This window comes from Macaca mulatta, chromosome 1, assembly GCF_049350105.2.
Source record: "Macaca mulatta isolate MMU2019108-1 chromosome 1, T2T-MMU8v2.0, whole genome shotgun sequence".
NCBI classification, from domain to species: Eukaryota; Metazoa; Chordata; class Mammalia; order Primates; family Cercopithecidae; genus Macaca; species Macaca mulatta.
The window spans coordinates 188617319-188632862 of NC_133406.1; the positions used below are offsets into that span (position 1 = coordinate 188617319).

The 15544-nt window shown below is 43.0% G+C and overlaps 2 protein-coding genes across 3 annotated transcripts in view; both read left to right on the plus strand.

The window, feature by feature from the left end:
• Window positions 1–14346, plus strand: part of TXNDC12 (thioredoxin domain containing 12) — a 34475-nt gene extending 20129 nt beyond the window's left edge. Inside the window, exons 1-6 of one of the 2 annotated variants that reach the window (XM_077992947.1) lie at window positions 638–2301; window positions 5837–5889; window positions 7325–7398; window positions 10004–10073; window positions 11004–11087; window positions 13530–14045. In XM_077992947.1, coding sequence (XP_077849073.1) covers window positions 5850–5889; window positions 7325–7398; window positions 10004–10073; window positions 11004–11087; window positions 13530–13609 — 348 coding nt within the window. In that variant the 5' untranslated portion in view covers window positions 638–2301; window positions 5837–5849 and the 3' untranslated portion in view covers window positions 13610–14045. 2 annotated transcript variants of the gene reach the window in all.
• Window positions 658–2345, plus strand: KTI12 (KTI12 chromatin associated homolog). Its single transcript, NM_001261242.1, is given in 1 exon segment — window positions 658–2345. A coding segment is annotated over 1 exon segment (1065 nt). The 5' UTR covers window positions 658–697; the 3' UTR covers window positions 1763–2345.
• Window positions 14347–15544: the final 1198 nt, after the last annotated feature.

Consider the following 15544-nt stretch of genomic DNA (forward strand, 5'->3'; position numbering starts at 1 on the left):
TTATCTGGCAACCCTACTAAGGAGAAAAATTCCTATTTTGTCTTTCAAGTTCTAAGTCAAATGACTATTCCTACATAAAGTCTTCAGTCATTTCTCTGGGTAGTTTGTGTTTCCCTTCTGTTCTTTTATAATCTCACCTGCATCTATCCTTTATAATATGTATTACTTTGATTGTAGGCGCCTGATCCTTCCCATTCCGACCTTTTATCTTTTGTGGGGAAAGCGTTTTATGTTCATCTCTGAATTCCCAAACTTGGAGATGTTGAATGATTGAAATGGTAATTGAATAAACATTTACTGAGAGCCAGTAGGTTTAAGAGGAGGAATGAAGGAGAACCAGCATTTATTAATTGCCTTCTATATGCTAAATATAGTGCTGATTGCTTACAATATTTAATGCCCCTTAGGCCTTATTAATAAAATGGAGGGGCAGTCTTTGGCCGCAGGAAGATCACATTCTCCTGAGGCCTATAACATTTGGCATACATAACTGATGCCATTCTAGTCTCTGTATCTCCTTTCTGAGAAAGCTGAACCTGGGCCTAGTTGGCGTAGAACTCCAGTTTCCATAGAAACAAGAGGGTCTGTAAAAGTCGAGGGAGACAGGAAGAGAAGTTTGCACTTCCGGCTTACGTCAGAGACGCGTACAACCCGGAAGTTGAGGCAGCGCGTTTGCTTATGGTCGCTCCCTGAGAGGATGCCGCTTGTGGTGTTTTGTGGGCTGCCGTACAGCGGCAAGAGCCGACGAGCTGAAGAGTTGCGCATGGCGCTGGCTGCTGAGGGCCGCGCGGTGTACGTGGTGGATGACGCAGCTGTCCTGGGCGCAGAAGACCCAACCGTGTACGGCGATTCTGCCCGTGAGAAGGCATTGCGTGGAGCTCTGCGAGCCTCCGTGGAACGGCGCCTGAGTCGCCACGACGTGGTCATCCTGGACTCACTTAACTACATCAAAGGTTTCCGTTACGAGCTCTACTGCCTGGCACGGGCGGCGCGCACCCCGCTCTGCCTGGTCTACTGCGTACGGCCCGGCGGCCCGAGCGCGGGACCTCAGGTGGCGGGCGCGAAGGAGAACCCGGGCCGGAACGTCAGTGTGAGTTGGCGGCCACACGCTGAGGAGGACGGGAGACCCCAGGCGGCGGGCAGCCGCGTCCTCAAGGAACTGCATACTGCGGGCTCTGTAGTAAATGGAAGTGTCCAGGCCGACGTACCCAAGGAGCTGGAGCGAGAAGAATCCGGGACTGCAGAGTCTCCAGCTCTCGTGACTCCGGAATCAGAGAAATCTGCAAAGCACGTGTCGGGTTCCTTTTACTCTCCAGAACTCCTGGAGGCCCTAACGCTGCGCTTTGAGGCTCCCGATTCTCGGAATCGCTGGGACCGGCCTTTATTCACTTTGGTGGGGCTAGAGGAGCCGTTGCCCGTGGCGGGGATCCGCTCTGCCCTGTTTGAGAACCGAGCCCCACCACCCCATCAGTCTACGCAGTCCCAGCCGCTCGCCTCCGGCAGCTTTCTGCACCAGTTGGACCAGGTCACGAGTCAAGTACTGGCCGGATTGATGGAAGCGCAGAAGAGCGCTGTCCCCGGGGACTTGCTCACGCTTCCTGGTACCACAGAGCACTTGAGGTTTACCCGGCCCTTGACCATGGCAGAACTGAGTCGCCTTCGTCGCCAGTTTATTTCGTACACTAAAATGCATCGCAACAATGAGAACTTGCCCCAGCTGGCCAACATGTTTCTTCAGTATCTGAGCCAGAGCCTGCACTAACCAGAGGAGGTAGGGAGAAGGCATGGCTTCTGATCTCCACTCCACATTATTTCTCTGGGAAGAATAAGCTGAAGGTCTCCAGAGCATATCGATGCAGTACTGTACTAGAGCTGTTGTGACTGATTCACTCAAACTTTCCTGCATGCCCCTGTGCCAGTCCTTGGGTTTACAGCATAAGTTGAGACTAAAGAGAATGGAGAACTATCGTGGCGCATCCTGGCAAATCCCTCCAGAGGACGGAGCTCAGGTGGACAGGGATTGCCTAGATGGGATCCTACTTGGGATATCACAGAGCGTTGACCATTGGCTTCCTTCATCTGAGGCGTGGGAGAGCAGACTGGATGGATGAGAATTGTTTTAAAACAATTGTGAACAGAAACTGAAGATGGCACAGTTCTACATCTGCACCTGCCCTTTTATCATACCACAAAAGTATTTTTTGAGTACTGTACTGACTTTTTGCTAGTCTCTATTCTGGGACTGAGTTCACAGATAACTACATTGGTGTCTATCCTTGGGAAACTTTTGTTTTTGTGGAAGTAAGCAAGTTATCTACTAGATTATTTCCTCTGATAAAATCTTTAAAAATAGTCTACTGGAATTTCTTTCACTTAATGTTCCCTGTGTAACTTTCATGTTAACATTTTAGGTATACTTGTCATTGTTCCTTTAAGTGAAGTAGTATTTTGATAGTTCTGAGAGAGTAAATGTTTTGATCTAGAGTAATTATGTTGTGACAATTTCCATAACTGTTGTGCTTCATTCTATATTTCAAGGCAAATATTGTAAGCTTGTCAATTTCATTCTTCATTGATTTCATTGAACAAATGAAATTAAAGTAGTACTTACTTTAACAGTGCCTGTGATTTTCAAAGACCAATTAGATACAGTATTTTTGATCTTGAGATATGTGGTGAGAAGCTGGGTGTGGTGGTTCATGCTTGTAATCCCAGCACTTTGGGAGTCCGAAATCAAGGTGAGGAATTCGAGACCAGCCTGGCCAATGTGGCAAAACTCCGTCTCTACTCACAATACAAAAATTAGTCGGGCATGATGGTGTACCTGTAATCCCCAGCTACTCTGGAGGCTGAAGCACGAGAATTGCTTGAACCTGGGAGGTGGAGGTTGCAGTGAGCTGCGATCACACCACTGCACTCCAGCCTGGGCAACAGTGAAACAGTGAAACTCGAAAAACAAAGAGATATGTGGTGATAAATACAAGTAAAAGATACAATTATGCTGGGTGCAGTGGCTCACGCCTGTAACCCTAGCACTTCGGGAGGCCGAGGCGGGTGGATCAATGAGGTCAGGTGTTCAAGACCAGCCTGACCAACATGGTGAAACCCTGTCTCTACTAAAAATACAAAAAGTAGCCAGGTGAGGCGGCCTGTGCCTGTAATCCCAGCTACTCAGGAGGCTGAGGCAGGAGAATCGCTTGAACCTGGGAGGCGGAGGTTGCAGTGAGCCGAGATTGTGCCACTGCACTCCAGCCTGGGTGACAGAGCGAGACTCCATCTCAAAAAAAAAAAAAAAAAAAAAAGGATGAAATGGGCTGGTGGTCAGAGGATGATGACAAAGGACAAAATGTTTTGGAAACCTGGTGAAAAAGACTAACTAGCTGTTGGGAGAGGTGGTTTTGGAAAGGTTTTATAGAGGAGTTAACACTTGAACCATCACTCTAGAATAATGTCAGTAAAGGGCCAAATAGTAAATGTTTTTAGTCTTTGTGGACTATGAAATACTGTTGCTACTTATAGATGGCAAGTAAACATGAGCATGAATGTATTTTAATAAAACTACACTCAACTGTGAATTACAGTTTTAACATCACAAAGGAGTCTTTTAGATTTGCTTTGCAAACATTGAAAAGTGTAAAAATATACAACAAAACATTTGCATATCATGGGCCCTGTGGAAGCAGGCGGTGGGCTGGATTTGGCCTGCAGACCCTAGTTTGCCGTCCCCTGCTCTAGAGGGATAAATAGATGTTTGCCAGGGAGAAAAGAGAAAGCAAGACATTCTAAAACATGCATGCTCTGAAACTATGGAGCTATTAAAAGATGGGGTAGATGGGCTGCCTTGGTTCATGGTATATTCCTTGCTTGTGAGGTAATCTATACTACCTTTTGTTTCTGATAAACAAGAGGATTCATGTGTGAAATGGAGTTTGGATGAGGCAAACTCAAAAGGCTTTTTCCAACCTTCATTCAGTTGGTTATTGATTGAATTGGGCTTAACCATGGATTCTGGGTTACCATTCTAAATTGAAGGAGACTGTAACAGAAAGAACATTGGTTTTGAAGTTGGACTTCTGAGTTACCTAGTAAGTGGCAGAACCTTGGGTTTTGTTTTGGGTTTTTATATTTATTTATATATTTATCTATTTATTTATTTATTTTTGAGACAAGGTCTGGCTGTCTCCCAGGCTGGAGTGCAGTGCTGTAAGTAGCTGGGACTACAGGCGCGCACCCCATGATGGCTAAGTTTCATATTTTTTTGTAGAGACAGGTTTTCACCATGTTGCCCTGGCTGGTCTTGAACTTGTGAGCTTAAGTGATCCCCCAGCCTCGGCCTCCCAAAGTGCTGAGATTACAGGTGTGAGCCACTGCGTCCAGCCTAGAACCTAGATTTTATGTGGCCAAATATTTACTGTATTGAGCATTTCAGTTTTCTCATTTCTATTGTGAGACCATTAATAGTATCTACCCTAGGGTTATTTTGAGGATTTAAATGAGATAATGCATAAACAGCACAATGTCATATAATAAACGTTCAGCACATTTTGGCTACTATAGTTACCTATATCCTACTACCCACCTAAACTTGCCCTGCTCATTTGGTTTACAAGCTTTTATAAGTATTGCAGGCAGAGGTCCATCCAGATGTGAGGTAGTCCTAAGGTGAGGAGGCTGAATGATTCATTTGACATTTACTAAATGGGTTAATTTATGTATATTTACAGTAGTGCCTGGCACATGGCAAATGCTATATAAGTGTTTGCTATCAATAATATATGTGTCAGATGTAAGGGATATAGAGGCAGCTAAGAGTTCTTTGTCTTAGGAATCTCCAAGTCCAGTGGAGGGGGATGGGTAAATAATAGATATAGATCAATATGTTAAGTGCATGGTAGCTATTATACAGTATATGTTATGGTGACATGGGGTTGTGTGATGGTGAAAGCCAATGGCTACCTACCTACATGGGGTCTTCCAACTGTCATTTGAGCCTTGAGAGCTTAAGAGCTTCCTCTAGCCAGTCTGGTTCAGGTGGATTGCATTGCTCATTGTGAACACTTTCCTCCCTGATTATAAAAATTATACTGTAGAAAAATCATGAAATATAGATGTAGTATAGGAAAACATCCACAGTGCCATCATCCACAGAAAACTGCTATTATGTTTTGGTACATTTAGGCTCTTTTCTCTGTACATATTTTATAATTAAAACCAGACTATAGATACTTCTGTATCCTAGTTTTTTATATAAGCTACCAATTAAAAATTATTTTCAATGATTATATAATAATAATCATTTAGAAATGCTGTTAACATTTTTTTTTTTTTTTTTGAGACGGAGTCTCGCTCTGTCGCCCAGGCTGGAGTGTAGTGGTGCGATCTCGGCTCGCTGCAACCTCTGCCTCCCAGGCTCAAACAATTCTCATACTTCAGCCACCCCGGTAGCTGGGACTACAGGCGTGTGCCACCACACCCAGCTAATTTTTGTATTTTTAGTAGAGGCAGGGTTTTGTTATGTTGGCCAGGCTGGTCTTGAACCCGTGGCCTCAAGTGATCCGCCCACCTCAGCCTCCCAAAGTGCTGGGATTACAGGCATGAGCCACCATGCCCAGCCCTCCCTAACTTTAAAGCCCAAATTTGTAGAATTTACAGAAATGCTAGAATTTATCAATAATTTTGTTACAGCAATTACCTATTATTATTGAACATTTAAGTTGTCTAACGATTTTCCCAATTGAAATAATACTACAGAAATGTCTTCATATATTTATCTTCATCTCATTAAATTTCAAGAAGTAGAATTACTAGATTATAATTTCTTTGTTTTGCTTTTAAGTGGACTGCCCCTGATGGTGATTATTCATAAATCCTGGTGTGGAGCTTGCAAAGGTAAGTGTAAGTGCTCAATCTAAATACAAAACTCAGATGTGTTGTCAAATATTGACATTTAACAAATATTGGCACTGACTCTGGCCCAGCACTGCTGACTGTTGAAGGAATACTAAAGAAATATATGACATAGATTTCCTGCCTTCATGAAATTTGCAATTATATTTGGAGAGGATTTTAGGGAAGGTAAGGGGATTAAGATACAGTTATGTCAGGCCAGGCACGGTTGCTCACACCTGTAATCCCAGCACTTTGGGAGGCCGAGGTGGGAGGATCACGAGGTCAGGAGTTCGAGACCAGCCTGGCCGATATGGTGAAACGTCGTCTCTACTAAAATACAAAAGTTAGCCGGGCGTGGTGGTGCGTGCCTGTACTCCCAACTACTCAGGAGGCTGAGGCAGGAGACTCGCTTGAACCTGGGAGGTGGAGGTTGCGGTGAGCCAAGATTGTGCCACTGCACTCCAGGCTGGGCAACACAATGAGACTCCATCTTGAAAAAAAAAAAATACAGTTATGTCACGTATGGGATGAAGTGCTAAAATATCACATGAACAATACATATTAGAGGAAGCTGAAATGTACAGACAGAGACATGAGAAGGATGTAGGAACCAAATTAGAACCCAAGTTATCTGACTCTGTGGCATGTGTTCTTTCTGCTATACCACCTTGCCACTTCTGCAGACAGGTTTTTTCTTTTATTTGGTATGCTACACTTAAAGTCCTAGATGGAAAAGGAGTGTAAAAAATAGTTAGTGGAAAAAGCCAGGCGCCTGTAATACCAGCACTTTGGGAGGCTGGGGTGGGAAGATCACTTGAGGCCAGGAGTTGACCAGCCTGCCCAACATAGTGAAACCCCAACGCTACTAAAAATACAAAAAAATTAGCTGGGTTTGGTGGCACGTGCCTGTAATCCCAGCTACTCAGGAGGCTGAGAATTCCTTGAGCCTGAGAGGTGGAGGTTGCAGTGAGCTGAGATCATGCCACTGCACTCCAGCGTGGGCGACAGAGTGAGACTCTGTTTCAAAAATATTAATAATATATATACACATACATATATGTATACACACACACACACACATATATACACCTGTGGCAGACTCACTCTATTGTCTTTCACTTCAATGGTTTTTGAAATGTAACTATGAAAAGCAAATAATGCATTTCCCCCCATTTGTATGCCATTATCCTTATTTTATAAATGAGGTAACAGCTTCAGAGAAATGAAGTAAGTCACTCAAGGTCACATAGCTATGCAGGTTCAGAATCCAGGTAGGCTAATTCTTCTTTTTGAGAGTGTAAAAAAAAGTTTGTTATGTGAATCATCTCAATAAATGCCTAAACTACCAAAGAGAAATAGTGTTGCTTATGTTTATTAAGGTTTGGTTGTGACAATGATGTTTTTTCTTCTATTTCAAAACCTTTTTTCCCCCTAGCTCTAAAGCCCAAATTTGCAGAATCTACAGAAATTTCAGAACTCTCCCATAATTTTGTTATGGTAAATCTTGAGGTAAGACTTTGAGAGTTTCTCCTTTCTGCTATGATTTTAAGACTTTTAAAATTAGCATCATTCGTGCATATTCATTATAGCTTCATTAATGGTATAGTGGTATAAAAGTCAAATTTATGTATGTGTTTTTCTCTTGACCTCTAATACTAAGGCTTGCATCAGATATGTTAGAAAACCATCTAACATCTATTTCTGGGAGGAACTAGGAGAGGAGAGATTGAATAAGATGACTAAATTTTGTTGTTTTTTTGAGATGGAGTATTGCTCTGTTGCCCAGGCTGGAGTGCAGTGGTTCAATCCTGGCTCACTGCAACCTCCTCCTCCCGACTGGCTGGGATTATAGGCACGCGCCACCATGCCCAGCTAATTTTTGTATTTTTATTTTTTAAATGTTTTTAATTTTTGTTTTTTTTTTTTTTTTTTTTTTCTTTAGATGGAGTCTCACTCTGTTGCCCAGGCTGGAGTGCTATGGCACCATCTTGGCTCACTGCAACCTCCACCTCTCGGGTTCAAGCAATTCTCCTGCCTCAGCCTCCCAAAGTAGCTGGGACTACAGGTGTACAGTACCATACCAGGCTAATTTTTGTATTTTTAATAGAGATGGGGTTTCGCCATGTTGGCCACGCTAGTCTCGAACTCCTGACCTCAGGTGATCCACCCACCTTAGCCTCCCAAAGCGCTAGGATTACAGGCAGGAGCCACTGCGCCCGGCCAATTTTTGTATTTTTAGTAGAGATGGGGGTCTCACCATGTTGGCCAGGCTGGTCTCAAACTCCTGACCTTAAGTGATCTGCCTGCCTCGGCCTCCCAAAGTGCTGGGATTACAGGCATAAGCTAGCATGCCCAGCCTTAAAATGACTAAATTTTAAGGTCCTTTTATCCTTAGTTTATGATTATGACATGTTTTACATCTTTGTAAAGCTAGACTAAAGGTGTAGTCATATATGCAGACCACAGCTTTCTGCAAAATGTGATTCATTTGAGCACCTAATCTGTGCTGGGCTTATATGTGCAACCTGCTTGTTTCCTTATGAAAAGAGCTTTTACATACCTCATATAGGCTACAGGTCTTGGAATCCTGAGTCATAGAATGTCAGATCTTAGAGTTGGAAGGGATTTTTAGGCTATTGGTACTATCCTCATTTTACACAAAGAACCATCTTAGGCCTGAAGCAGGTATGTGATTTGGTCAAGATCATAGAGCCTAACAGGTGATAAGAATAGGTACTCTCACCTAGCCATGCTCCCTTTTAGGCCATACTTTTCACGTATGAGGTACTCAGATGCTCTATGATGATACCACTAGCCATAAGTTTCTGTGAAAATAATGTTTACTTGGGCCAGGCACAGTGGCTCACACCTGTAATCCCAGCACTTTGGGAGACTGAGGTGGGTGGATCATGAGGTCAGGAGTTTGAGACCAGCCTGGCCAATATGGTGAAACCCTATCTCTACTAAAAATATAAAAAATTAGCTGGGTGTGGTGGTGCCTGCCTATAGTCCCAGCTACTAGGGAGGCTGAGGCAAGAGAATCGCTTGAACCGGGAGGCGGAGGGATGTTGCAGTGAGCTGAGATGGCGCCACTGCACTACAGTCTGGGTGACAGAGTGAGACTGTCTCAAAAAGAAGAAGAAGAAGGAAAAAAAAGATAATGTTTACTTAAATGTAGGTCTGGGAATCTTGTGAACACATTAACAGTTAACAGTGAGGCAGCTAAGGGATTGCGCTTATACAGCTAGTGGATAGCCTGAATGCTGATACACCTCACCATAGCAGTTATATTCAAAGAAATGACCCCATTTAACCCCTGAAATGGGAACCACATCATAAATTGTAAAATTATTGATTGCCTTTGCACATGAATTCGTCACCACTTTCTGTGGTGAATTAGGATTCCTACTCAAAGGAGACAGTAATAACATCTCCAACTTCAGAAATTTCTTAAAAAGAAAACAGATTGTGTGGGTTTTTAATCTCCTGGGAGGACTGTGAGTCCACAACTGTAACTAAAATGCCAGTCTTATTAATTCATGCACTGAAGAAATACTATGTGCAAGTCAATGGTGTAGGTACTAGGAATATAGCAGTGAACAAAACAGACAAAATTTCCTCGTTGAAATTACATTCTAGTGTGGGAAGACAGAAAGTAAGTATTTTAGAATATGTCAGATGGTGGTAAATGCTAGGGCTAAAAAAGAAAGGTGGAAGGGATGACTGCAGTTTTAAACAGATGGTTTGAAAATGAAGGGATATTTGAGCAAAGGCCTGAAACAGAAAAGGGAATGAACCATGTGGATAATAATGGGGGAAGTGTGTCCAGGCAGAGAGTAAGAGCAAGTCCAAAATGCGTTAGGATGCCTGGCTTGTTTAATTACAGCAACAGCAAGATGTCAGTGTGGCTGACCTTGTTAAGTCCTCTTCTTGTTAAGTCCTGAAGAGGACTTAACAAGGGGTAGGACATTAAGTTAGAGAAGTGCCTAGGTGATAGATCATGTAGGGCCTGCAAGGACTTGGGGTTTTGCTCTTACAAGTGGGGAAGCCACTGAATGGTTTTGAGGAGAGAGAGGACATTATCTGATTTAAGGTTTACATTGAATCTTAATAGGATGAAGAGGAACCCAAAGATGAAGATTTCAGCCCAGACGGGGGTTATATTCCACGAATCCTTTTTCTGGGTAAGGCACATGATCTTAACCTGGGAATCCATGATGTGGATGGAGAGAGAAATGAATCAAGGCACTGACTTCACCTAGTGAAACTATACCAGGATGACCACAAACAAACAAAAACCAGTTTCAAGGGAGAGTGGGGGAGTTCTGAATGCTAGAACTACAAGTTTGAAGTAAAACTTTTCCCATTAACGAACTGCTTTTGTGAGCAATGACAAAAGTTTGGCTGGGCACAGTAGCTCATGCCTGTAATCTCAGCACTTTGGGAGGCCGAGGTGGGTGAATTGCTTGAATCTAATTTGAGACCAGCATGGGCAACATGGCAAAAGCCCATGTCTAAAAAAGTACAAAAATTATCCAAGTGTGGTGGCATGCTCCTGTAGTTCCAGCTACTTAGGAGGCTGAGACAGGAGGATCAATTGAGCCTGGGAGCTCAAGGCTGCAGTAAGCCATAATCACGCCACTGCCCTTGAGCCTGAATGACAGAAGGAACCTGAATGACCCTGTCTCAAAAAAAAGAAAAGTTTGATCATTTATTCACTCAATAGCCATTTGTGCATCAGCCATATGTCAAGTGCTATATTAGGCACTACAGAGACAGATATAAGCCAGAATTCCCACCCTTGAACCTATATTGCTGCTAAGGCAATGGAATAATATAACCAGACAAATGTCTTTCCACAAACAATTTTATAAGAGATATTTAATGACCACCTAATCTTTGTTCAGCATAAATTCTGCTAGGTTTTATGGGGGATAGAAATCAAAATCATCAAGTAGAAAAGGAAGCAGAAATGTGGGAGGTATTATGGTGAGGTAATGGGCTGCAAACATGGGCAGATCTTATTTCCCAGAGAGCCTGATGTACCATATAGTGTTTGAAGTACCTGTCTATTGCAGTTACTGCAAAACCCTGTGTCATTTTGTCTATAACAGATCCCAGTGGCAAGGTGCATCCTGAAATCATCAATGAGAATGGAAACCCCAGCTACAAGTATTTCTACATCAGTGCCGAGCAAGGTATAGTTATGCTGAAGGGAGGGAGGATTATTGCTAGATTGAACTAGGATGAACCACATGCAAGGTCTGTGATAGGAAAGTAAATCCAGCATGTTAGCTGAGCATCTCCTGCATGTCTATAGCTTTTAGCTAGATCCTATGTAGGATACAGGAGAAAGATGAGACTGAGCCCCCTTCCCTTGGAAGAGCTGACTTACCCATAGGCAGCTGTGAAGAACTGAGGCACACAAGTGACTGAGGTAGTCACTTGCCCATAGTTTCATAGTTAACAAGTAGCACAGCCAGGATTTGAGTCCAGAACTTAGTTTTTTTTTCTACTGAGCTAATACTGTTTTTCCTATGAAAATTCAGAGGAAGAGGAATAGTGTTAGGTGAACAAGTCTAAGAGGTTTCATAGATATTAAATAGGCTGGGCGCAGTGGCTCATACCTGTAATCTCAGCACTTTGGGTGGCCGGGGCGGGCAGATCACTTGAGGTCAGGAGTTCAAGACCAGCCTGGCCAACATGGCGAAGCCCCATCTGTACTAAAAATACAAAAAGTAGCTGAGCGGGCCAGGCACGGTGGCTCACGCCTGTAATCCCAGCACTTTGGGAGGCCGAGGCAGGCGGATCACGAGGTCAGGAGATTAAGACCATCCTGGCTAATATGGTGAAACCCTGTCTCTACTAAAAATACAAACAATTAGCCGGGCATGGTGGCGGGCGCCTGTAGTCCCAGCTACTTAGGAGGCTGAGGCAGGAGAATGGCGTGAACCCAGGAGGCAGAGGTTGCAGTGAGCCAAGATCGTGCGCCATTGCACTCCAGCCTGGGTGACAGAGCAAGACTCTGTCTAAAAAAAAAAAAAAAAACCCTGAAACTTAAATGGACCTAGAAGGATAAAAATTTTATCTCTGGACAGGTATGAGGAGGACATTTCAAGCTATGGAAGTGAAGTGAGGGGGGATGTAGCCCAACATAGAGAGTTTGTAAGGCTTGCTAGAGGAAATAATGACTGGATTAAGTCTTAGAGAATGAGACCTTGTCAGTAGCAGAATGGGAAAAGTATGTTCCAGGAGAGAGAAGAGCACCAGCACAAACAAGTGAAGGAAGTTTGCAATCATCAGCCAGCCATGCTTTTTTGTTCTCTAATCTTTGAGCACAGTCATTCTGGAGGCAGGGGTTGGAATTCATGCCATGTATTGTTGCTGTTTTCCTTTTCCCCTCATCTATGAAAGGGAGTTGTGTGCTAAGTTGCCATGTGTCCCTATTGCCATGCCAGGACTTTATGATTTGAGTTCTTGATACTCTTATTCTCAGACTAGGGACGGGGAAGAGATCTGTGAAATCTATTACCTTCTTCCCCTGTGTAAGGAGAATGTCATGTTCCTTAAACAAATGCAGATCACTGAAGATTGGTATCAAAGAGAAATTTCCAGATAGAGAAGGGCAGCTGGGCTTTAGGTCTCCAATTCTTGTATCTTGAGATTCACCTTCCCTTTAGAATTTCATCCAAGTTACCACTGCTGTCTCTACACTGACATAGTCCAGATGTGAACACGAGACCCTCCCCTGAATCCTCCATCTCTCAGCTGATGTGAAACTGGAACATTCAAACCTAGCTTTACTAAAGGCATAGGCAAAACAAAAAAGAAATAACAAACTATATTATCTGCCTCTTATGAGCTTTATGGGTTGGCTTTGCAAGATTCATAGACTCTGGCTCAACCCAGCTCCTGGCCTGCCATTATATAGGGGTGCTTTGTAGAACCACCACTCAGGAGCCTATACTGAAATAGCTGCCCTCCTTAAGTCTAAATCCATAAGCAGGATGCCTCAAGAGAGATAAGAAGTTTCATCTCAAGTCTACTTAAGGCCCTCCTTCCAGGTTTCTCTCTCTTTTTGTTTTTTTTTTGGCCTGAGAACTTGGCTTTATCCATGTATAGTTGATACTGGAAATGATGACCCCTTTCAGTAGGGACACCCCTGTCCCAGCACACAGACCGCTCAGTGTAATCTGTGACCTCCCCAGGAAGTAAAATAAGTGCAGCATTCATCCACAAGATACAATGGGGGACAGTAGGAAGGTGTTTCCTCTTCCCTGGGGGTCAAGTGAACATCTACAGTCTAGGACAGGGGATCAGCTCTAATCCTAGACGGTAAGCCAAAGTAACTGCTAAGATTTTGGTATGACTTCATAGTTGATAAAGCACTTTTATTATCCATTCTCCCATTTAACTTTTATAATACTGTGTGAAGTGAGTTATATTGTTTCATTTTATAAATGAGGAAACAAATTCAAAGAGATAAATGACTTGCCAGGGCCAAAATCCAGAGCTAGATCTTGAGTCCAGATCTTGTACTCCTCTCATATTTCTTCTGAAACATTTAAAAGTGTACATTAGTTGTCAAATGTCAAATATTACTTACTTCATACTTTTTTCCTCCCATCTTTATTTCATAGTTGTTCAGGGGATGAAGGAAGCTCAGGAAAGGCTGACGGGTGATGCCTTCCGAAAGAAACATCTTGAAGATGAATTGTAACATGAATGTGCCCCTTCTTTCATCAGAGTTAGTGTTCTGGAAGGAATGCAGCAGGGGAGGGAATATTGAGGAATCATCTAGAACAATTAAGCCGACCAGGAAACCTCATTCCTACCTACACTGGAAGGAGCGCTCTCACTGTGGAAGAGTTCTGCTAACACAAGCTGATCTGCATGTTTGTGGATCCAGCAGAGAGCGGCAGACTTTCTTCTCTTTTTCCCTCTCACCTAAATGTCAATTTGTCATTGAATGTAAAAATGAAACCTTCTGACACAAAACTTGAGCCACTTGGAGGTTTACTCCTCGCACTTAAGTATTTGAGTCTTTTCCCATTTCCTCCCACTTTACTCACCTTAGTGGTGAAAGAAGACTAGTAGCATCTTTTCTACAATGTTAAAATTGCAGAAATAGCTTATCATTAAACAACAACAACAAATTCTAAGTGTAAATCAGTAATTCTACCCCCTAGCAAGGGGGTAGCCTGCTTTTTCCCTTTTTCCTTCTGGGAATAATTGTGGGCTTCTTCGCAAATTTCTACAACCCCTTTCCTCTTCTCATGCTTGGGTTTCCCTGTTTGCACATATGCGTGTGCAGGACTGGCTGTGTGCTCGGACTCTGCTCCAGGTGGAAGCATGTTTTCCCTTGTTACTGTTGGAGAAACTCAAACCTTCAAGCCCTACGTGTAGCCATTTTGTCAAGTCATCAACTGTATTTTTGTACTGGCATTAACAAAAAAAGAGATAAAATATTGTTCCATTAAACTTTAATAAAACTTTAAAAGGAAATGTGCTGTGATGGCTTTTTGTTATTAGAAAAGGAGGGAGGGATGGAGATCACTTCAGGAAGAAAACTAACCTAGAGGACCTAATCTAGGAGTTCCAACCTAGGATGACTGCTCATTCACCTCCCACATTCAAATGAGCACAATGGCTCATCTCTTTTACTTTTTAAATACCTGAATTTCCTCTGTCCACACTATCACTGTTTTAGCACAGGGCAGGCTTTTTCTCTCCTGGACTATTTATTGCTATAGCCCCTTAACTTGCCTACTAGCTCTAAAATTCCCTCCTCCTACAATCTATCCATATTACTCCACTGTTTAAAACCTTTCCTGGCTGGGCATGGTGGCTCACACTTGTAATCCCAGCACCTTGGGAGGCCAAGGTGGGCAGATCACCTGAGGTTGGGAGTTCGAGACCAGCCTGGCCAACATGTCTACTAAAAATACAAAATTAGCCAGGTGTGGTGGTGCATACCTGTACTCCCAGCTACTCAGAAGGCTGAGGCAGGAGAATCACTTGAACCCGGGAGGTAGAGGTTGTGGTGAACCAAGATTGCACCATTGCACTCCAGCCTGGGCAACAAGTGTGAAACTCTATCTAAAAAAAAAAAAAAAACACACACACACACAAAAAAAACCCTTTCCTGCCATCTTTAAGGTAATAGTATTAATGGTAGGAAATATTCGAACCTCGGTCTGTGCCAAGTACTCTTCTAAGTGCTTTATATATGTTATTCCATTTAGTTTCACTTTAGTACTCCTATCAGCCCTGTGAGAAAGGTACTACTGTAATCCCAGGGTACAGAGGAAGAATTTGAAACATGAGGAAGCCAAGACACAGGTTAAAGTCAAGATCTTTACCATGACCTTTAAGAGCCTGCCTACTTCTTCAACCTCATTTATTCCCATTTACGTCTTTGCATTATGTGTTGTGACACCAAATTGCTTTGAGTTCTCCTGACAACATGCTGTTTTATGCTTTTCTACGTTCATCTTGTTTTCCTCAGCCTAAAATATGTTCTTTTTGTTCTTCCTTCCCACCCATTTTGAGCCACTTCTTCTGGAGAGTCTTCCCTAATCTTTCTCATGAGGATAGAATATCCCTTCCCCAATATATCTATCATAGCCCTGGACCACTTTATATTGAAGTAACC